Source organism: Schistocerca nitens, chromosome 1, assembly GCF_023898315.1.
Source record: "Schistocerca nitens isolate TAMUIC-IGC-003100 chromosome 1, iqSchNite1.1, whole genome shotgun sequence".
Lineage (NCBI taxonomy): Eukaryota > Metazoa > Arthropoda > Insecta > Orthoptera > Acrididae > Schistocerca > Schistocerca nitens.
Window position 1 is genome coordinate 302513733 of NC_064614.1, and position 25421 is coordinate 302539153.

Here is a 25421-nt window from a genome sequence, read left to right on the forward strand (position 1 = left end):
CACTCATCTTCTTACCTTATGGGGAAAGATGGATCATAGACAAACTCTCGTATTTCTTGAGGATATCCAAGAGATACAAGCCGTTCTTTTACTAAATTAAATCCTAATCTCTCATACTGTGGAGATTTGTACTCTGGAAAAAAAAAGATGCGAATAATTACCTTAACAAGAATATTCTCACAATTTGGGTAATAAACACACACACACACACACACACACACACACACACACACACACACACACAAAAAATGGTTCAAATGGCTCTGAGCACTATGGGACTCAACTGCTGAGGTCATTAGTCCCCTAGAACTTAGAACTAGTTAAACCTAACTAACCTAAGGACATCACAAACATCCATGCCCGAGGCAGGATTCGAACCTGCGACCGTAGCGGTCTTGCGGTTCCAGACTGCAGCGCCTTTAACCGCACGGCCACTTCGGCCGGCTCACACACACACACACACACACACACACACACACACACACACACTCACTCACTCAGTACTTTGATATAGATTGACTTAATTATTGTAGAATGTGTTTGACATTGTCTGGTGTAATAAAGGTCTAGCAACACCAAAATTATCAAAAGGCAAATTCACTTTACAACACTAAAAAATTACACGAAAATAGAATGGCTGATTAGCACTAACCTTCATGAAGCAATATTCTATGTACTACCAATAGAAACATATGAAAGGAGATCTATTCTAGCTTTCATAACTGTTAGTTCCTACCTCAAGGAGGAATAAGGGATAGATAGGTAGGGCTGGTTTTGGAAGGAGGTGCAGGTCACCCACACATCTGGTTGAGAGGGACCCATCTTACGAGAAGATAAGTACTAGCCAGCCATTTTCCCTCCTTGTAATTTTATAACACTAAAACTATTACAATTATAGTATTATCTGGTTTTATATAATAATTTCATTTCCAGGAGGTTTTTGATACTGTACCATACAAGTGGCTTGAAATCAAATAGGTGCTTATGGAATATCATATTAGTTATGTGACTGGATTCATGATTTCCTGTCAGAGGGGTCACAGTTCATAGTAATTCATGGAAAGTTATCAAATAAAACAGAAGTGATCTCTGAGATTCCCCAAGATAGTGGTATTGGCCCTCTGTTGTTCCTTATCTTCATAAATCAGTTAGGAGGCAATCTGAGCAGCTGTCTTAGATTGTTTGCAGATCATGCTGTTAGTTATCATCTAGTAAAGTCATCAGAAGATAAAAAACAATTGCAAAACAATTTAGATAAGATATCTGTAATGGTGCAAAAATTGGCAGTTGACCCTAAACAATGGAAAGTATGGAAACCAATCAAATCTGAAGGATATAAATTCCACTAAATACCTAGGAACCACAATTACAAACAACTGAAATTGGAAAGAACACATAGAATATGTTGTGGGGAAGGCGAACCAAAGACTGCATTTTATTGGCAGGACACTTAGAAGATGCAACAGATCTACTAAAGAAACTGCTTACACTACACTTGTCCGTCCTATTTTGAAGTACTGCTGTATGGCGTGGGATCCTTACCAGATAGGATTAGTGGAGTACATTGAAAAAGTTCAAAGAAGGGGCAGCACATTTAGTATTATTGAGAAATAGGAGAGAGATTGTCACAGACATAATACAAGATTTGGGATGGAAATCATTAAAAACAAAGCTGTTTTCCATTGCAGCAGGACCTTCTTATGAAATTTGAATCACCAACCTTTTCCTCCAAATGTGAAAATATTTTGACAACCTTGACCTACCAAGGGAGAAAAAATAATCATAATAAAATAGAGAAAATCAGGGCTAAAACGGGAAAATAAAGGTGTCCTTTCCTTTTGTGCACTGTTTGAGAGTGGAATATTAGAGAATTAGTGTGAAGGTGGTTGAATGAGCCCTCTCCCAGGCACTTAAGTGTGATTTGCAGAGTTGCTATGTAGATGTATATGTAGATGTTATGAATATGTAGCAACAATTAAAAATCTAATTCAGACCACGACTCTACCCTGAATTTCTTGCTTACAATATTCATTCACCATAACTATTAGGCTGTCTGGACATACCACTGGACCTGGGTTAAACATTCATTTTTACAGATGGTTCCACATGTGTCATTGTATCTTCACAAATTTTATTTTCTTCAATACATTCTGTTCATTTCAGTGCATTTGGTTACTTTCAGTTTTATTGTTGTTAGGCCAACTGACAACATCAAACACAATATATAATAAATACTTCAATTCACACAAAAGTGCAGACGTAATACAAGATTTGGGGTGGAAATCATTAAAACAAAGCTGTTTTCCATTGCAGGAGGTCAGCTGTTCGTAGTACTGTTAATGAATTCCAGCAAATCAAATCATGTAATGGGTGGGCAACTAACCAGTCATATACTGTTTGGAAGCCACGGGAAAAACAGTACGTCCATTTTATTACGAAATGAGTTTATGGCACATTCTGATGGCCAGCCATTGGTACTACAAGGCAGTTAAAATTACTTTCAAATAACGTGCCAAGTCACTGAGATACAATGAGTTCCACTCTTAGTGGTAATGGAAAGAACATTCTAAGTCGGTCTTCTCACAGAAAGAATGGGGGAAGTCCAAGGTTTGCTACCACAGTTCACATTACAGCTGTTAGGTCACTTAGGTTGTGACTGCAAATGTGATTGGTTGAGTTTTTTACTCTGAGCTGTTTCCCGATAGCAATAATGTTAAGTTTGAAGTGTGAGAGTAGTGTGGTCCTCTTTGGATGTTTAAAATGTGTGGATCATCACAAGATGAAGGTGAGAAGCCATCCATTACTCAATCAGATCAAAATAGAGAATGTTATTGCAGAATGAGTACTGTTTGTGGGTACCTTAGGGCAATGTCTCATGACTATGTAGTGACTGCAAGTGCTCAGTGTTTGAGTGTTTTTAACAAATCAAACCCCACAAAAGAGAAATTTAATTTGTTAGGTAACTGGAATAATAAATCTTACTATTGAACCAGCTTAATTTCTGTGAGATTAATTGATTGTGGAAGGCCTAGGTATGACAATTCTAATACCAGAGATTGCTCTTTCTGATACATTGTAAGAAACAAACAAGATGATAAAATGAGTGAAACTTCTGTTTGTCAAAAGGCCTCCACTGCTTTGCATAGAATAGCAAAGTGCAGACTGCATACTATACACTGAAGTATACAGGATAAGGGAACACCTCCCAGAAGCAAAAGAGGCAAGAATGCAAACTGGCCTTAGAATTAATCCTAAGAGGAGGAGGCATCAATAAAAAATGCCATATAGTATATAAAGAAAAATAGCCTGAACTTCCTGTTGCATTTGAGACATACTGGAAAATTAACATAAAAGTTTTCTGAGTACCGCAGACCCAGAAGAATGCCTCGGTAACCACAGCCGAAATGTTGGTTCTCCAGTATAGCATTTACATTACAATGTGAGTCAATACTTAAAAAGCTTTTATGTCAACTGATTCTGGCCACAGAAGCCTATGCAATTACACCGGAAATATTGAACAACAAATTCATCTTATCATTTGGGTACTTACGAACTGATAGCTGCTCAACATTTGACAAATTTCAAGCAGAATTAAAAGGTTTGAATGCAAAGCTGTTATAAAATATCTGTGAAAAATAAAAGTTAGAAATTACAAATTAAAGAACTTTGTATGGTAGACAAGGTTCACAAGTAAAGGTTATTAAATTTTATTCACGAAAGTAAAAAAGATGGCGGAAAATAAAGCAATATGCATGGACTACAATAGAAAACCTATCCCTGCCAAATGTCAGCACTAACGATATTTGTTAAACTAGTGTCAATTATCATTCTACAGTTTCCACCCTCATCAAATGTTCAACAGTGATGAAATATATTATCCTTACACCGAAGATGTGGGAAACAGAGGAGTGAATCAAGTTATTAGTTTTTTGCACAATTATGTGAGACAAATCCTTGATCAAAAAGTAAGGGTATCTGTAATATTTTTTTGATTTGTGCTCAGGACAGAATAAACCTATGCAGTGTTCTTACATCTTCACTAAGCTGTTAATATCATTACGAGATTAGATAATGTCAAAATATTACTTGCGATATGGGTACACTGTTAGGTACTAACTAGCCCCGTCCGAAGAGGCCTTGGAAGGCCCAATGAAACCGACCGGCCGCTGTGTCATCCTCAGCCCACACATGTCACTGGATGCAGATATGGGGGGGGGGGGGGGGCGGCACGTGGTCAGCACACCGTTCTACCAGCTATATGTCAGTTTACGGGAACAGAGCTGCTTTTTCTCAATCAAGCAGCTCCTCAGTTTGCCTCACAAGGGCTGAGTGCATCCCACTTGCCAACAGCACTTGGCAGACTGGATGGTCACCCATCCAAGTGTTAGCCCAGCCTGACAGTGCTTTAACTTCAGTGATCTGATGGAGAACCGGTGTTACCACTGCGGCAAAGCCGTTGACAGGCTCTTAGATGGAATGTGATAAAAAACTTCAGAGTTGCAGAGTTACCAAAAAAAGAGCCTGAATGCCAGTAGATTTGGAATGTTTCGAGTGTTCTGCAAGGACATGTCGAGCCTGAGTATCAAGCAAAGGAAACTGACAAATTCTTATGGCCCTATCGAACAATTTTCAATACGAAACTTTTTGTAAGGTAAATCAAGAGTGTTTTGCAAGTAAGTAATTCTAAGGGTATATTTTCAAAGCCCCTGTCAATATTTTATGAAAAATATGCAGACTTTAAAGAACTTAAACAGTTTTATGGTCAAAATGCAATAAATTTGTGCTCCTATCTACCACAAAATGAAACAAAATCCAAGACAAGCAAAAAGAAAGTTCTGAAGCTAAATACCACAAAGAAGGGACAAAAAGCCTGCCAAAAAGTGATGGACTTAGCACATTCTTTTCATCGTGAAGCTGTACTTTCTTTGCATGTTTTGTCTTTTTCATCATATATAATTTCAGTTGCTGTTTTTTCCTACTGCAATTACTCTACAATCATTAAATTTGGCTTCATAATTATATTGGTTACATTTGATTACAGTAAATATTGATGGTACTTAATAGAGTCATGTGAACTCTGCTTTGCAAAGTGTATGAGCCAGCACCGATAGCGTGAAAGACACCATTGGTCACAAAGTAATGAATCCAGGGAGATCACACTTCATAAACAGGACAGTTAGGATGGATGTGAACAACTTGCTCTAGTGCACACAATATGCTCTGTGGTTGGTGACCAACCTTCCTGCACACTGCATCAGACAGCTTGGGATTCACAGTTTACTTCCCTGGCAGAGGGCTATGGATATCAACTTCCCCTGCAATTACATTGCAGCCTCTCCCTCTTTGAGACATCTTCACTTTTCTAGTGAGCTGGACTACAAATTGGCTTGCCACTAAGCTCACTACTGTCATACCTAAAGATGATGAGTAGCTGTCTCACTGAAATATTGCACAGTTTATAAGAAAACATTCTATGTTACAACCAAGAATCATACAAGGAGTTATTACACTGGGATAGTCTCTAATTTTTCAAGTCCATCAAAATGCACCAGCGTAAGGAAAGTTTCATTTAACACCCATTAAAGCAACTGACTGATTTTCTGTAGCATTACCATAGATAACAGAAAAGAAATAGCTGTGAAATGCTCCTCAAAACTTTAAAAATACCCAATTCTAACATTTATAAACTACTAATTGTGGTTTAGAAATAAAAGTAAGGAAGATGGCTAAAGTGGTCTCAGTAGTGGGGTATGTAAGCATAACAGAGCAGAATTTTAAGTAAGCACTGGTTGTATGTCAGTAAATTTTACTATTGATTGTTGTTGTCTTCCACCTGAAGACTTGTTTGATGCAGGTCTCCACACTAGTGTGCTTTATGCTAGGCTCTTCATTTCTACACGACTACAGTAACCTACATCCATTTGAAGCTGCTTACTGTGGACGAGTCTTGGTCTCCCCATTCAATTTTTATCCCCCCCCCCCCCAAAAAAAATATATGATTACTTGATGCCTTAGGATGTGTCCTATCAATAAGTCCCTTCTTTTAATCAATATGTGCCATAAATTTCTTTTCTCACCACTTCTGTTCAGTATCTCCACACTAGTTATGTCATCTAACAAATCTTCAGCATATAACACCACATTTCAAAAACTACTTCTCTCTTCTAGCCTGGTCTGCTTATAGTCCACGTTCCACTTCCATACAAGGACACACTCTAGACAAATACCTTCAGAACAGGCTTCTGAACTTTTAAATTTATATTCAATGTTAACAAATTTCTCTTTTTGAGAAGTGCTTTTTTGATGAAGTGTAGGTAAAAAACTTCTAGGTTGTTAGGCAACAACAAATTCCTCTTCAATTTCTTCTATACAAGCTTTTCTTACTATTGGCAATCTGCATTTTATATTTTATCTACTTCAGCCATTGTCACTTATTTTTCAGCCCAGGTAGCAAAACTCATCTCCTACTTTTCAAGGCTCATTCCATAATCTGATTCCATAAGCATAACCTGAGTTTCTCAAATACATCCCATGGTCATTGTGTTACCTTTGTTCATTTTCATATTTTAACATCTTTTCAAGACACTATCCATTCCATTCAACTGCTCTTCCAAGTTCTTTGCCCTTTCTGATGACTGACAAACCACAAAGTTTCTATTCTTTACTCTGAACCTTAATTTTCTTTCCACGAAAGTTAATTTGAAACACACACACACACACAAATATAAGAGTTAGCAAATTTTCTTTCTTTTCTGTACATGCCTCTCGATGACTCAAAGCATCTGCTTTTCAATGAGTGGTTTCAATAAGTGGTGCTTTAAATTTCTTCCAGAGCCAATCTCCTTATTACCTATCTTTGTGCAATATTTTTCAGTTTTAATCTGCATTTCATAACCAACAGATTATGGTCAGAGTCCATATCTGCACATGGAAATGTTTTGAATTAAATTGTGGTTATAAAATTAACTATTATCTATCTGCATCCTTTCCATGACTCCAGGTCTCTTCTACGTATACATGTATCACAAAAAATTTTCATCACCCTAAATGAGCTGGATAATATCTTTAAACTAATCATAACTGCGTTCAACCAACATTTTATATTCAGACCTGCAGAATGCCCAGTTTATTTTTCCTGATGACAACATCCTCCTGAGTAATCCCCACCTAAAGAGCTGAATGGGAGGCTATTTTATCTCAAGAATATTTTACACAAGAGGATGCCATGATCATTAAACCATACAGTAGAGCTACATGCCCTTGGGAAATATAACAATTGTAGTTTTCTCTTGCTTTCAGTTGTTCACACTACCAATACTGTGGGCCCTTACTGGTTAATGTTATAAGGCCAAGGCCATCATTCATTCATATTGTTTGCCCTGGAAGCACTGAAAAGGCTACTGCCCCTTTCAAGAACTTTACATTAGTCAAGACCCTCCACAGATATCCCACTAACGTGGTTGCACCTACAGTATGACTATCTGTATCGTCAAGGCACATAAGCCACCATACCATCCAAAGGCCCTTTGATGTGCCTATACCTCGGATACATTACAATTCTTTACACAGTTGAAATAAGCTGACAATGGAACTGGTTCCAGTACCACATCTTGTTTATCTCCATAATTCACATTTCCTGAATGTGATCCTCTGTTTTTTGTTATGAAGGTAAGAGTCTAGCTACACATAAGGAATGCCTTTTTTTAAAAACAATGTTACGTTTCATAAAATCATAAATCTTACCAAAATCGCAGAATATACCTACACCATCACTTTCCTTGTCTAATTTCATCGAGACTTAATTTTTTATGTTTATGAAATCCAAATGGCATCTTCCACTGAGAAAAAGAAAGTCAGTGTGTTAAGTAGGCCACCTGGTTTTTAAAACACTGAAACAAGTCAAATGGCCCAGTAAGTAGATGTGTTTTGCGTATCTCCAGTTTTGTAGATGGGCGATGATGATGTTCGATTTGTGGGGCGCTCAACTGTGTCGTCATCAGCTCCCATAAAAGGTCCCAATTTTTACACAGTCCAATATCTTACACAGTTGAATCGAGCCACTGTCACAAATGATGATGATGATGATGATGATGATGAAATTATGAGGACAACACAAACACCCAGTCCCCGGGCAGAAAAATCTCCAACCCGGCTGGGAATCGAACCCAGGACCCCATGATCCAGAGGCAGCAATGCTAGCCAATAGACCATGAGCTGCAGACTTGTTGATTGGTGTTACTACTGCAGATTTAGTTCTATCAAAAATTATGCTGTGAGTCATTGATTGATTGACTGATTGATTGATTGTAAAGATACCACATTTATCAGCAACAATATCATAACCAAACGTACGTAATTTTCAGCAAACCAATGATTTCACAATCTCCTTTGGAACTGTATTTTCAAAAGCAGTCTTTCAGTTTTGTTTACACTGTCTGCAGGAGTAAGTCTACTGCAACTGTATTTAGGCGTTTACAATAATTCACTGCACCATTTACCAAGGTGTTCAATATAAGCCACAACCAAAGTGAAAAATTATGTTCTATTTATACTTTAAAAGACTTGCATAATATTCAACACTCACCAGCCAATGTATAATCCATGTCAAATCCATAGAACTTTATGTTCTCCAAATGGAGACTCCGATTCACGAATATCCTGTGGATAAAAACAAAATGGCATGTCAGTTATATCAGTCAGAGATTATCGGCAGTGTTAACAGTCATATTTTGTCATTTCACAACTAACTTGTTCAAATTTTCTCACTTGGACACTACAAAGTAAACACAAAGCAACAAAAAAGAAAGGCAAAACAATTTCTGTGGGTCTACAAGCTACATAATACAACAAATAATACTTCTGTTTGAAGCACTATTCATAACTTAGTCACAAATTCAGAACTGTTTTTGCTACATGCTGGAAATGCTTTAGCATATTCCACCACATGTTTTATGAAACTGAAATGTGTAAGCAAAAGGATACTCCTTCATTTCCAAGACTATGGTAATGGATTAACTTACAATAATACCCACATTAGAAGCATTTTCTACTTTACATTTAAAACTCATTTTCTAAGTGAAGACAGGCACTGATGCATAGTTTTGGTTTATTTTTATTATTAAAATGACATATGGAGTGGGTTTATGAATTCTGGAACAGCAGGAAATGTGAAATTCTAATCGATTAGGAGAGGTAAAGCAGCTTGCAATGTAAGGGGTGGTTTGAATGCCATGGTGACTAACTAGGAACAGTTCTGGTGGATGTGACTTGTTCTTGTCTTAATTTCCAACCCTGTGACTTAAAGGGTGACCTACAATTTAAAAAGGAATCAGGTCTTAAACGTAGCTTGAAATTTTTCACTAGGGGTGCAGATGGGAGCACTTAACAAATATGGATAATCGTTTGTCACGAGGAGGATGTAAATGGAGAGTCTTAACACATAATATGTTGCCAAAACTAACTGCTAGATGGACAGCTCATCTCCAGGCAAAATATCAGGATAGATATGAAGACCTATTGGACTATATCCTATGAGCCCAGGAAGCTCTTTATGTATCAGAGTTAGCATATTTCTAGCCAGGTGATGGCTTTGACTTAACTCATACTTACAGTGTGTAATTCATGGATCAACAGAACAAAATCTGTCTTTGTAAATCCGCTGTTAGGACTGAGTTATATACATGAATGGATGGAGTCACATGAAGACACAAATGAGTAATTTAATTGAAGCATTTGTACTTATTTATAATATTTCAATGATTACCTAATATATATGTATTCATATGTCCTCAGTTACTTTGATAATAATTATCTCTTCAAAGGAAGATATTGGATGTGATCATTTTGACACTATTATTAACAAGTTCAGTCTATATTACAAAGGTATTTATTTCTTATGGTGCACACAGTGAAGTTTAAAAAATAAAATTATTTGCGATCAAAACTGAACTAACTAATGAAACTAATGAATCTAATAAGTGTGGAGCAAAACAATTTTCCTGTTGTAGTTATATTTTTGTCTTTAACTGCACTGGCTGGCTTCAAATTAGTTTCATTTATTTGATAGTTAGGCATTCATATTCAACATTGTTTGATATTTTTTATTATTTTAAAGCACTTATTAGAGTTATAAATTCTGTATTGAAATAACAACAAAAGCAAGCTCCAAGTACGAATTGACTGTCAGGTATAAGAAATCTATTCTGCCCATAAGAAATGTTATTATGAATGAGATCTGTAACCTAATAGCTCGAATCTGGGTAGTTTCTTCTCAAAAATGCTACCAAGAGCTGGTAAGAGGATCCAGCAACCCAATTTAGTCCAACCTGAAATTTATTTGTGCTATTTTCTCGCCACAGTTTTACATTCAATTAATTTATTCCATAAACTTCACAAAGTAAGCATTGTCTGTCTGCCCTTGGCTACAGCTCTACTGTATTATATTGTTAGTATTTGTTGCAACCATTCTTTCTCAGTTGTTAAATCAAAGCTGTTTATCTTGAAGGTAAGAATAACTATTGCTGATGTTTTGGAACCAAATTTCAAAAGTAATAGTTAATTTTATCCACAAAATAAAAAGCATATATCTAATATATTATTTATTTTAATATTTGATCAACCAATTAATTGCTGTTTCCCTCAAATAATGTTAGTTATTAATACATGATCTCACATAACATGACCCATGAGATTTACACTCATTAGCTATTGAATTACAGACACCTATCTCATATAGAGTTTTAACTTCATTTTACCCTGATGGCATAGAATCCACAAGACACTGCAAGCTTAACTGCCACTGTAAATGTTGGAGCTGTGTCCGAGGCATACACATATTACTCAGTGGGGTCTCATACTGCAGTGAGGTCAAGTGACTTGCTGGGAGCACAAAGCTCTAGAATGTAACTGTGTATTGCTGCATTTGAAAAAAAAAAAAAACATTGATGTACCTGATATGGCAATAGGTTCCTACATCACTAGTCAGTGAAAATGATAAGATGCTGGTCGACATATCAGGCATCTTATTTCATCTGATGTAAATATCCCCCACACAAAAATACTTCCACTGCCTTCCTGAAAATTGCTCTGTTGGCTAGCCTAGTGGATCACCTAATGCCATTTTTTACCTGCCATGTTGTGTAACAATGTGTAAAGCAAATCATCAGTTCAGACTACCTTTTCCATACTTCCAGCATCCAAACAGGTTTCTTACACCCCAGCTAATCGTTTTAACCTGTGACAAGTAGTGAGCAGTGGCTTTTGAACACTAAAGCAAGGTGGTGGCTCTAGATGGTACGACTGTTCATCAGGACTCAATTGACAAGTGAGGTATTGCACATCAACCTGTTTATTCTCTGTCACAACCCATGACATGAGATGCCAATTCCTATCATCACTGCTGACAGTAACTGAAACTGATTTTAGTTACCTGTAAACAACTATCTTGTGTAAAAAATCATAATCTCTTGTTACAAATCTGATTGTGAACAAACAAACAAACAAACACACACACACACACACACACACACACACACACACACACACACAGAGAGAGAGAGAGAGAGAGAGAGAGAGAGAGAGAGCTTAAATACTCTTACACAGAAATTGCTTACAACAATTACATAAATTAGGTTGTAAGCGTAAGTTGCATTTTTGTTTGTTCACAATCCCTTTCAAGGCATAAGATTATCATTTTTTCATTGTATATAAATTCATGTGTTGTAATATAATTTTTCTTTCAACCATATCTCTATCACCATTTTAAATTTATTTTCATGCTATTCCCTAGTGTCTAACGGAAAGTTATTGAAAACTACATAATTGCAAATGTGTTGCCGGTGCTGGATTTCGTGCACAAACTAACCTTTCAATTAAGTCCATAAATATATGATGGAATTCATGTTAGGCGATCTGGTTGGTCAAATAATTTCGTTGTTCTGAATGTTCTTCAAATCAATAAAAATTCAGTCACTGTTTGGGAACATGATATGCACGAAGGGCTGTAAATTGTCTGCAAGTAGCCAAACATAACCATTTCCAGTCAAAGATCGGTTCGGTTGGATCAGAGGACACAGTCCATCCCACTAAACACAGCCCACACCATTATGGAGCCACCGCCAACTTGCACAGTGACTTGTTGACAACTTTGATCCGTGGCTTCGTGGGGCCTGTGCCATCCTCGAACCATATCATCGGCTTTTGCCAATGGAAAACGGGACTCATATGACCAGGAACTGGTTTTCCAGTCGACTAGGGACCAACTGATATTGTCGAGGGCCCAGGAGAGGTGCTGCAGGTGATGTCGAGTTGTTGGCAAAGGCACGTGGGTTAGTCGTCTGCTGACAGCCCATTAACGCCGAAGTCCACCTCACTGTCTTAATGGTTATATTATCCGTATGTCCCACATTGATTTCTGCGGCTATTTCATTCAGTGTTACTTGTCTGTTCACAAACTTGTCGAGATACGCAAATGCCGCTGCGTTGGGTCGTTAAGTGACGGCCGTCGGCCGCTGCGTTGTCCGTATTGAGTGATAATCCTTGAAATTTCGTATTCTCGGCACACTCTTGACATTGTGTATCTCAGAATTCCCTAACGATTTCCGAAACAGAATAAATGTCCCACGTGTCTAGGTCCAAATACCATTCCACATTCAAAGTCTGTTAATTGCCGTCGTGCGGCCATAATCTTTTCACATAAATGACCTGAGTACGAATGTCGGCTCCGCCATTGCACTGCCCTTTTATACCCTGTGTAAGCGATACTACAACCTCTGTATATGTGCATATTGATATATCATGACTTTTGTCACCTCTTCGTGTTATGCACATCCATGACGCATGTAATATATATCTGGTCTCAAATCACACTTTGCATATGTAGAGCCACAAACAAATTGATTTCCCACTTTTTATACGAGCGAAATATTGTAGTCCAACTGAAGATGACTAGGCATCAAGTCAGGTTGTTACACATCGAAAAGCAAGGACTGAGGAATGAGTAGTATAGTTTGACCTAAGTGACACAGGTGATAAAAGGCACAAGTGCTCACATAAAACAATACGAAGCGTCTGGGCAACTTACAACCTCAAGTGCTGATGCTACTGGTAGCTTCCAACACGGTGGCAACCACAAGAATAGATGTCAGTAAACGCCATACAGTGGAATCTTGGTGTCAAAACGCTAAACTACGAATGTTAACTGTGGCAAGGGAATGATGTCGGCTGAAAAGTACTGGGAAAGTTGCCGTTACTTACTTTGACAAGAATAATGAAAAGGCAGATCCACGAATCACACAGAAACAGAGTTGGGCGAGAACTTGTTAAAATGTTCCCATAGATGCTCACGCTTTCGTTTATCCTGCGCCTCCCATATTACTCGCCTTGGTTTAACCAAATCTTCTGTAGTATTTGTCTCAAACAATTCGTAAGAATTTTGAGCCAGTCTTTGATGCACGCTGAGGTAATGAGATCTAAAAAAAAAAAAAAGTCGCTTTGATGTGAACAGCTTGTCATCATGGTGATACGGTACTACGTTTACAAGCCATACATTTTCTGAAAGAGGAAAAACGAATTTCGGGAACCGTTTTCCGCTGTCGTGTTTATATGTTAAGGTCTGAAGCGCATTTGCTAGCCCAGTTAAACACGGCACCTAAAAATAGCTGTTACACTTCTCTCATTTAGTCAGTACAGTCGCTATTTCTCTTCCAAAGACGTGATGTAAACAGCTTCCGTCTAATATTTCAATATATCCTTCAATGCAGAAAAAGCCACACGCCCATATTAGCCAAAAACTTTTAAAAACAAGACAAAACCTGACAGCCCATGCACTTTCAAAACAGGTTGTGTTTACGTGGCAGCGAAATTCGATTGCGGAATTGAGAAACAGGAAACTAGAAGTGGATTTCCAGAATCAACTTTGAAGTGACATGGCCATCCATTAGTTGTACTGGGAAATCGGTTTACGTAATCCGGTTTTAGGAGTCCTATGTAAACAGGGTGTGAAGAGTCACGATCCCGTTTAAACTTGTCACATGATCATGTCTCATATTAAGTACACGACTATTCTTAATAATGCTTCTATAACAAAGCAAACAACATTCAAAAACAAAATCTCACTGCAAAGTAGAATATAGTTTTCTTTGGCACAACTCATAGTTTTATCTGGCACTAATCGATGGTGGCAGTCATATATGTATTCATGGTTTTCATCTTATGCGACATGACTCGACTACTTGTCGGTAATGCATCTTATTTGATTAAGTAAAAACACTATTATACGAGATTACTGAATGTTTGTTGCGTTATTTCTGTCACCACAGTCTCGGTTCAGCAAAAAGATTATTCTTCTGCATTTATTTTTAATGGCACCGTTTTGTCTTTCAAACGCTGTACACAGCATTTCTAAATTGATATAAACTCTTACTGTTGTCGAGATACAACGCACTCAATCTACTTATTCTTACCTAATTGACGCCTGTCGACTATGGCCTTTTCGCCCATCGAAATAGCCGTCATCAGCAAAATCATCCATGAACAGTTGAATTGTTGAGGTATCAATACTATAGTGGGCAGACCTCAACAATTAAATTATAAACAGGTTTCCACTCCATTCTCCGCTAGCTCTGACTCAGTTTTAAACTGCCCATTTCGTTGTTCTTATTTTGTTGTTCCGAACTACTTCGCATCTCCACTATGGTTACTATACGATCTGAATACAGAATACAGACCGAAAACAGTTGTCTGTTGTCTCATAATCCGAAAACGTTACTTCCGTGCAAAGATAATTCTTGGTCGTACCCTATCGCTGAAAGTAATCGACATACACAATTTTGACTGGAGTGGGAATGTAGTTTGTCTTCTGAATTGCCCATGATAATTCTCTATGGCCATGCAAATTCTGAAATTTGTGAATTGGTTTATGAATTGTGTCATGGAAGGTTTTAAAACTTCAACCTTTCACTCTTTCTCTAAGCTTTTAGCAATAAACGATGATGAAACGTGGAGGTAAAAGCATATAACTCAGACTGACAATTAGCAGACAATGTTTGTTGATATAGATTTAGTTATTATTCATGGTTAGAATTAGCCCAGATGTTAAGTCCTATAGTGCTCAGAGCCATTTGAACCATTTTTTTAGAGTTAACCGTGGTTGAATATAACAGCGACCGCAGTGGATGGTTAACGCATTCACTGGTGTATTTACATATATCCCATTCGTTACGTCCCATTCAAGTTTTGCGAGTTAATGTAGTCCGGTCATAAGCAACCTGGCTGTCTTTATTGGATGTAAAGGAACAATTGAGAGAGATCTTCCTTGAGGTCGCCCAGGAATTTTGTCCTGCCTGGTTACATCTGCTTCCTTGTTACTATTCAATGATTTTTTTTTTTTTTTCTGTTTAGCTACATCTTTCGAAAGCACCAACATTTCGCGACTATGACATGTTCATTTTATTTTGAGTCGAGTTTGAATTCCAAGAATTTGTCTACTGCCATACACAATAACTGCATCTTCCGATTAAATATGTCGTTTCTCCGAAGTCCTCTAAGGGGAGCAATGATGATACGAAACTCTAAGTGGCGTGCACATTGTGGGAGCTCTGTCATACAACGGAATGCTTCGCAATCTCTCCTTACAAGAGAAAGTGGGAATTTCCCCTTATCGATCTGATTCGTACCGACAGCCGTTCTTTACATCCGGTGTATGTCGCGATAATTATTACTTTTCATATTTCTATGATCAGTATTAGCCTGACTCGTGCAGTGCCGCATAGGTTACACATTACACCCATCAGAAATGTAGATACAATAATATAAATAGAATATCAGCCGGGCCCGGTGGCCGAGCGGTTCTAGGCGCTTCAGTCCGGAAACACGCGGCTGCTACGGCCGCAGTTCGAATCCTGCCTCGGGCATGGATGTATGTGATGTCCTTAGGTTAGTTAGGTTTAAGTAGTTCTAAGTGTAGGGGACAGATGACCTCAGATGTTAAGTCCCATAGTGCTTAGAGCCTATGAACCATTGAAATAGAATGTCACAATCAAATATTCCAGGCTATTACGCCGTGGTCGAATGTTTACCACATTTAAACCAAATGTTTCGTCCCCATCCGCGGAGGACATTTTCAATGGGGATCGTAGTTTGAGTGTTCGATCACACCCTAACTGCAGCAAAATTCAGTTTACGCGTGCTTCCACGCAGTGGCGTGGCGTCACATGTTTTCAACACTCGACCGCAATTGACCGTTGTCGGCTGCCGTCATCCGCTGTTGCTATCATCCGCGAGAAAATCGACCACGACATAATAGATAGGAATATTTTATTAACTGCGATACTTCCGGCGGTGAAATTTTACATTTTACGTAAATGGAATGAGTACACCGATTTGATTGAAAGTTCTAGAGTATTCTTTTCTCCATTTCCAATCTCTTTAAGAAAATCGCCTTTTCATCTTTTTTCCGTGTTAAAGAATGAATGGTTATGTACTGATTCTTTTCTCGGTCATGATAAACCTGTTGTTAGAATTACGTGGGAATGGAAAGTAAATTACCAGCAGCGAGATTCCGTCCAGAGACCTGGCGCACATGAAACTAAGTGCTTGCTCGTTCGGCTGCGGATTCCACTACAAAGCTTACGGCATTAGCACGTCTATACTTTTCAGACTCGCTTTTCTCAAAAACATTTGAAAGTTCGTCTTCCTGTTTACATATGTTAAAGTCCTAGTCGTGCCGGAAGTTTCGTACTGTCCCCTTGTACACACTGTGAAACGCATGGCAGAGTTCTTAACTTAGTACTGGTTTCTGGAATTTTGTAAATAGGCTTTCGCGTGATAATGGACAGCTTTCTTCAGGCGTCTTCCAATTGACGTATTTCAGCATTTCCGTGACGCTCTCCCATGGTAATACTACTATTATTACTATTACTACTACTACCACCATCACCACTACTACTTTTACAACGATATTTAAAGCTGTTGAAAGTTAAATGTAACATATACCGAAAGTGTATCTAATCAGACACTAATTCGTTTCTTTGTCTCAACGTCTTCTTTTTGGTATGGTCTTTCGTGCTTTATACACCGAGAACACCGCACGACTTCAGTGATCCGTGCAAGCTGAAATAAAGCAGTCGTCAATCCAGTGGTTGGTTTGAATAAGACTATGATTTATCAGGTTTCGTAGTATTGAGGGTATTGTGCATCTGCTTTTGTCCAACCCGAGAATCGGCGCATCCTTTCATATGAAGGTGGATTGGCGGCATGGGGATGTGAAGGAGAGGACCAGTTTAACTGTGGAAATCCCTTTAAGTGTCTGAAAGAGGTACCATGATATACGGAGAGCCAACCAAAGCCTTCTAATAGCAAGTCTAAAATGCGTTGGTCAAATTCACGAACCTTGTGTATTTGTAATCTGACACGCTCTGATAGTCACTCGTGATCGTCCTTGGCTGAACATCTCCCCCGCCCCCTCCCCCCCCCCCCCCATCCCCTTCAACGTCCCGTCTACAGCTTTACTTCCCAGATTAACGTATCTAAACTAACTTACAGTACATGTGCCACCAACTTTTCTCACAGCGAGTTTTTCAGATAGATTTCTTGTCTCGTTCACCTTCTACGTCTGTCCATTTCCAACACCTTTCTGAGCACTATATTTCGAATACCTTGCCGTTGGTGGGGAGGCTTGCGTGCCTCAACGATACAGATAGCCGTACCGTAGGTGCAACCATAACGGAGGAGTATCTGTTAAGAGGCCAGACAAACGTGTGGTTTCTGAAGAGGGGCAGCAGCCTTTTCAGTAGTTGCAGGGCAAAAGTCTGGATGACTGACTGATCTGGCCTTGTAACACTAACCAAAATGGCCTTGCTGTTCTGGTACTGCGAACGGCTGAAAGCAAGGGGAAACTACAGCCGTAATTTTTCCCGAGGGCATGCAGCATGCAGCTTTGAGTAGTCCCCGCCCGGAGATCCGAATGGGGAACTATTTTACCACCGGAATATTTTACCCAAGAGGACGTCATCATCATTTAATCTAATAGCAAGTCTAAAATGCGTTGGTCAAATTCACGAACCTTGTGTATTTGTAATCTGACACGCTCTGATAGTCACTCGTGATCGTCCTTGGCTGAACATCTCCCCCGCCCCCTCCCCCCCCCATCCCCTTCAACGTCCCGTCTACAGCTTTACTTCCCAGATTAACGTATCTAAACTAACTTACAGTACATGTGCCACCAACTTTTCTCACAGCTAGTTTTTCTGATAGATAATCAAATGATGATGACGTCCTCTTGGGTAAAATATTCCGGAGGTAAAATAGTTCCCCATTCGGATCTCCGGGCGGGGACTACTCAAGAGGACGTTGTTATCAGGAGAAAAAAAACTGGCGTTCTACGGATCGAAGCGTGGAATGTCAGATCCCTTAATCGAGCAGGTAGGCTAGAAAATTTAAAAAGGGAAATGGATAGTTTAAAGTTAGATATAGTGGGAATTAGTGAAGTTCGGTGGCAGGAGGAACAAGACTTTTGGTCAGGTGAATACAGGGTTATAAATACAAAATCAAATAAGGGTAATGCAGGAGTAGGTTTAATAATGAATAAAAAAATAGGAGTACGGGTAAGCTACTACAAACAGCATAGTGAATGCATTGTTGTGGCCAAGATAGACACGAAGCCCACGCCTACTACAGTAGTACAAGTTTAAATGCCAACTAGCTCTGCAGATGACGAAGAAATTGATGAAATGTATGATGAGATAAAAGAAATTATTCAGGTAGCGAAGGGAGACGAAAATTTAATAGTCATGGGTGACTGGAATTCAAGAGTAGGAAAAGGGAGAGAAGGAAACATAATAGGTGAATATGGATTGGGGCTAAGAAATGAAAGAGGAAGCCGCCTGGTAGAATTTTGCGCAGAGCGTAACTTAATCATAGCTAACACTTGGTTTAAGAATCATGAAAGAAGATTGTATACATGGAAGAACCCTGGAGATACTAAAAGGTATCAGATATATTATATAATGGTAACACAGAGATTTAGGAACCAGGTTTTAAATTGTAAGACATTTCCAGGGGCAGATGTGGACTCTGACCACAATCTATTGGTCATGAACTGTAGATTAAAATTGAAGAAACTGCAAAAAGGTGGGAATTTAAGGAGATGGACCTCGATAAACTGAAAGAACCAGAGGTTGTACAAAGTTTCAGGGAGAGCATAATCCAACAATTGACAGGAATGGGGGAAAGAAATACAGTAGAAGAAGGAGAATGGGTTGCTTTGAGGGATGAAATAGTGAAGGCAGCTCTGATCAAATAGGTAAAAAGACGAGGGCTAGTAGAAATCCTTGGGTAACAGAAGAAATATTAAATTTAATTGATGAAAGGAGAAAATATAAAAATGCAGTAAATGAAGCAGGCAAAAAGGAATACAAACGTCTCAAAAATGAGATCGACAGGAAGTGCAAAATGGCTAAGCAGGCATGGCTAGAGGACAAATGTAAGGATGTAGAGGCTTATCTCACTAGGGGTAAGATAGAAACTGCCTACAGGAAAATTAAAGAGACCTTTGGAGAAAGGAGAACCACTTGCATGAATATCAAGAGCTTCGACGGAAACCCAGTTCTAAGCAAAGAAGGCAAAGCTGAAAGGTGGAAGGAGTATATAGAGGGTCTATACAAGGGCGATGCAGTTGAGGACAATATTATGGAAATGGAAGAGGATGTAGATGAAGATTAAATGGGAGATATGATACTGCGTGAAGAGTTTGACAGAGCACTGAAAGACCTGAGTCGAAACAAGGCCCCCGGAGTAGACAACATTCCATTAGAACTACTGATGGCCTTGGGAGAGCCAGTCCTGACAAAACTCTACCATATGGTGAGCAAGATGTATGAGACAGGCGAGATACCCTCAGACTTCAAGAATAATATAATAATTCCAATCCCAAAGAAAGCAGTTGTTGACAGATGTGAAAATTACCGAACTATCAGTTTAATAAGTCACAGCCGCAAAATACTAACGCGAATTCTTTACAGACGAATGGAAAAACTGATAGAAGCCGACCTCGGGGAAGATCAGTTTGGATTCCGTAGAAATTTCGGAACACGTGAGGCACTACTGACCCTACGACTTATCTTAGAAGAAAGATTAAGGAAAGGCAAACCTACGTTTCTAGCATTTGTAGACTTAGCGAAAGCTTTTGACAATGTTGATTGGAATACTCTCTTTCAAATTCTGAAGGTGGCAGGGGTAAAATACAGGGAGCGAAAGGCTATCTACAATTTGTTCAGAAACCAGATGGCAGTTATAAGAGTCGAGGGGTATGAAAGGGAAGCAGTGGTTGGGAAGGGAATGAGACAGGGTTGTAGCCTGTCCCCGATGTTATTCAATCTGTATATTGAGCAAGCAATAAAGGAAACAAAAGAAAAATTCGGAGTGGGTATTAAAATCCATGAAGAAGAAATAAAAACTTTTAGGTTCGCCGATGACATTGTAATTCTGTCAGAGACAGCAAAGGACTTGGAAGAGCAGTTGAACGGAATGGACAGTGTCTTGATAGGAGGGTGTAAGATGAACATCAACAAAAGCAAAACGAGGATAATGGAATGTAGTCGAATTAAGTCAGGTGATGCTGAGGGAATTAGATTAGGAAATGAGACACTTAAAGTAGTAAAGGAGTTTTGCTATTTGGGGAGCAAAATAACTGATGATGGTCGAAGTAGAGAGGATATAAAAGGAAAGCGTTTCTGAAGAAGAGAAATTTGTTAACATCAAGTATAGATTTAAGTGTCAGGAAGTCGCTTCTGAAAGTATTTGTATGGATTGGAGCCATGTATGGAAGTGAAACAAGGACGATAAATAGTTTAGACAAGAAGAGAATAGAAGCTTTCGAAATGTGGTGCTACAGAAGAATGCTGAAGATTACATGGTTAGGTCACATAACTAATGAGGAGGTATTGAATAGAATTGGGGAGAAGAGCAGTTTGTGGCACAACTTGACTAGAAGAAGGGATCAGTTGGTAGGACATGTTCTGAGGCATCAAGGGATCACCAGTTAGTATTGGTGGGCAGCGTGGAAGGTAAAAATCGTAGAGGGAGACCAAGAGATGAATACACTAAGCAGATTCAGAAGGATGTAGGTTGCAGTAGGTACTGGGAGATGAAGAAGCTTGCTCAGGATAGAGTAGCATGGAGAGCTGCATCAAACCAGTCTCAGGACTGAAGACCACAATAACAACATATTTCGAATGTTTAAAAATCTTTTTTTTTTCATTTTGCGTACTGTCGATGTTGTACTTGCCACACTGTGTCCCAAACATTTCAGAAAATTCTACATCAATCATGGCACAAAATGTCAGTTGATAATATAGTCTTTCTTCGCCTGATCATTTCATTCTTATTACCTCTGGCTCGCGTAAAACTGTTCTCTAAACAAAGATAGTTCTACCACAATTTGTATCTTTCCCAGTTTTACAGTCACCTGTTTAATACACACAGTCAACACGGATTTAGAAAACATAGTTCCTGTGAAACACAACTTGCTCTTCGCTCGCACGAAGTGTTGAGTGCTATTGACAAGAGATTTCAAATTGACCCTAAATAACGAAAAGTGTGGGGCATGCCACCTGAGTGCTGGAAGGAATCCGTTGAACTTCGGTTACACGATGAATCAGTCAAATCGAAAGGCCGTAAATTCTACTACTTAGGAATTACAATTACGAACAACATAAATTGGAAGGAACAAACAGAAAATGTTGTGGGGAAGGCTAACGTTTTATTGGCAGGACACTTAGAGAGACTGCCTACACTACGCTTGTCCGTCCTCTTTTAGAATACTGCTGCCCGGTGTGGGATCCTTACCAGATAGATTGACGGAGTATATCGAAAAAGTTCAAAGAAGGGCGTCACGTTTTGCATCGTCCCGAAATAGGGGAGAGAGTGTCACTGAAATGATACAGGATTTGGGATGGGTACCACCAAAAGAAAGGCGTTTTTCGTTGCGGAGGAATCTTCTCGCGAAATTCCAATCACCAACTTTCTCCTCTGAATACGAAAATACACTCCTGGAAATGGAAAAAAGAACACATTGACACCGGTGTGTCAGACCCACCATACTTGCTCCGGACACTGCGAGAGGGCTGTACAAGCAATGATCACACGCACGGCACAGCGGACACACCAGGAACCGCGGTGTTGGCCGTCGAATGGCGCTAGCTGCGCAGCATTTGTGCACCGCCGCCGTCAGTGTCAGCCAGTTTGCCGTGGCATACGGAGCTCCATCGCAGTCTTTAACACTGGTAGCATGCCGCGACAGCGTGGACGTGAACCGTATGTGCAGCTGACGGACTTTGAGCGAGGGCGTATAGTGGGCATGCGGGAGGCCGGGTGGACGTACCGCCGAATTGCTCAACACGTGGGGCGTGAGGTCTCCACAGTACATCGATGTTGTCGCCAGTGGTCGGCGGAAGGTGCACGTGCCCGTCGACCTGGGACCGGACCGCAGCGACGCACGGATGCACGCCAAGACCGTAGGATCCTACGCAGTGCCGTAGGGGACCGCACCGCCACTTCCCAGCAAATTAGGGACACTGTTGCTCCTGAGGTATCGGTGAGGACCATTCGCAACCGTCTCCATGAAGCTGGGCTACGGTCCCGCACACCGTTAGGCCGTCTTCCGCTCACGCCCCAACATCGTGCAGCCCGCCTCCAGTGGTGTCGCGACAGGCGTGAATGGAGGGACGAATGGAGACGTGTCATCTTCAGCGATGAGAGTCGCTTCTGCCTTGGTGCCAATGATGGTCGTATGCGTGTTTGGCGCCGTGCAGGTGAGCGCCACAATCAGGACTGCATACGACCGAGGCGCACAGGGCCAACACCCGGCATCATGGTGTGGGGAGCGATCTCCTACACTGGCCGTACACCACTGGTGATCGTCGAGGGGACACTGAATAGTGCACGGTACATCCAAACCGTCATCGAACCCATCGTTCTACCATTCCTAGACCGGCAAGGGAACTTGCTGTTCCAACAGGACAATGCACGTCCGCATGTATCCCGTGCCACCCAACGTGCTCTAGACGGTGTAAGTCAACTACCCTGGCCAGCAAGATCTCCGGATCTGTCCCCCATTGAGCATGTTTGGGATTGGATGAAGCGTCGTCTCACGCGGTCTGCACGTCCAGCACGAACGCTGGTCCAACTGAGGCGCCAGGTGGAAATGGCATGGCAAGCCGTTCCACAGGACTACATCCAGCATCTCTACGATCGTCTCCATGGGAGAATAGCAGCCTGCATTGCTGCGAAAGGTGGATATACACTGTACTAGTGCCGACATTGTGCATGCTCTGTTGCCTGTGTCTATGTGCCTGTGTTTCTGTCAGTGTGATCATGTGATGTATCTGACCCCAGGAATGTGTCAATAAAGTTTCCCCTTCCTGGGACAATGCATTCACGGTGTTCTTATTTCAATTTCCAGGAGTGTATTTTGTTGACGCCTACATACATAGGGAGAAACAATCACCACGATAAAATAAGGGAAATCATAGATCGCGCTGAAAGATATAGGTGTTCGTTCTTTCAGCGCACTATACGAGATTGGAATAATAGAGAACTGTGATGGTGGTTCGATGAACCATCTGCCAGGCACTAAAATGTGATTTGCAGAGTATCCATGTAGATGCAGAAGCCGCTCTTTTTTCCGACGACTATAAAAAAGAATACAACTATGAGGAAAAAAGAAGAAAGCGCCGAAACAGATACGCACCATTGTTTAGTCGCATAGACTTTCGGTATATCCTGCATTTAATTCTGGAATTTTCTTCATTGTTCGTAGACATTCACGTTAAACAGCGAGAGTGTTTTAAAAACTATGCGAGGCAGGTGTGCCGTAATGCACGAGAAATGTATCAAAATTAGTGTTTCCCGTCGACAACTAGGGCAAGAAGAAGTTAAGCTTGGTTTAAATACAGGGTTGGACATTGGGCGTGGCCTTTTCATAGATATCATCTCGGGATTAGCCTTAAGTGTTTTGGAAAAGCCACGGAAAGCTTAAATCTGGAAAGCCCGATAGCGTTTCGAACCCCACTGCTGCCGGCCCCTGGTGGCCGAGCGGTTCTGGCGCTACAGTCTTGAACCGCGCGACCGCTACGGTCGCAGGTTCGAATCCTGCCTCGGGCATGGATGTGTGTGTTGTCCTTAGGTTAGTTAGGTTTAAGTAGTTCTAAGTTCTAGGGGACTTATGACCTCAGCAGTCGAGTCCCATAGTCCTCAGAGCCATTTTTTGAACCCCATTGCTCTGGAATGCGAATCCAGTGCCCTAATCACTGGCCACCTCACCTCCTAGCTGATAAGGGGACAGTCGAACTTCCTCTCACCGATCTGATCCATATCGACAGGATGTGTAATGCATGACTAGGACTTAAACATGTGTAAAAAAGGAAGGCGCAACCCTCAACCGTTTTCGAGAAAATCGAGTTTGAAAATTTTATGCGTGCTTATTCAGGGTATTCGGAAATTCCCATTACAAGATTCTAGGGCATGTAGATGGGAATGATTACATGATATTTTGAATACCAACCCATGACATGGAACGTGCCGTTTTCGTTCTGAGACTATTTAAATTCAGATGTGTGACGCGTCCACGTCTGCTAAGGTAAAGAGAAAAGTCTCAAACAGTAAGTTTACATGCGACACATTCTCCGAAAGACGAAAAACGATTTACATGTTAAGGTCTGAAGCGGATTTGCTAGCCAGTTAAATATGGCGTCTGGAAAACAGCTGTTCCAGTTTCTGATTCAGTCAGCACAATTGCTGTTATCTCTTCACTTAAATGCTCAGTCTAATACTCCTGTGACTGTTTCATTGCACGGTAAGTTACTTCGCCCATACTCATTGACTATTTAGAAAACAAAACGTAAGCAAGACAGTCCAAGCAAATTTCAAAAACTGTTGTGTTTACATCGGAGCAATAATCGATTGTGGACGTGCAAAACCGACAGCTGAAAACAGATTTCCAGAATCGATTTTGGAGTATTTACATGACTAACCAGAACAGGTATCGAAAATCGATTTACAAAACCCAGTTTTGGGAGCGCATGATCTTGTCCTGGTATGCAATTTCAGACGATCACTTGATGTCAACGTCTGCCTTATTGCGAGACTTCTGTAGAGACAGAGAAAGATCTGCCAGCAAGTGTTCTGGCGCCTGCACTAGAAACTGAAGAGCCAGGTGGGATGGAGAGTATGTATGGTTCAAATGGCTCTAAGGCACAATGGGACTTAACATCTGAGGTCATCAGTACCCTTGTCTTAGAACTACTTAAACCTAACTACCCTAAGAACATCACACACATCAATGCCCGAGACAGGATTCGTACCTGCGATCGTAGCAGCAGCGCGGTTCCGGACTGAAGCGCCTAGAACCGCTCGGCCACGACGAC

The 25421-nt window shown here is 40.3% G+C and overlaps 1 protein-coding gene across 3 annotated transcripts in view; it reads right to left on the reverse strand.

Moving 5' to 3' along the window:
* The window catches only part of LOC126248330 (cytosolic purine 5'-nucleotidase), a 432318-nt gene that overhangs the window by 85328 nt on the left and 321569 nt on the right, over positions 1-25421 (reverse strand). For all 3 annotated transcript variants that reach the window (XM_049949235.1, XM_049949227.1, XM_049949244.1), the window contains exons 2-3: positions 8585-8658; positions 16-133 (exon numbers count right to left, since the gene is read on the reverse strand). In XM_049949235.1, coding sequence (XP_049805192.1) covers positions 16-133; positions 8585-8658 — 192 coding nt within the window. The remainder of the gene's footprint in view (positions 1-15; positions 134-8584; positions 8659-25421) is intronic.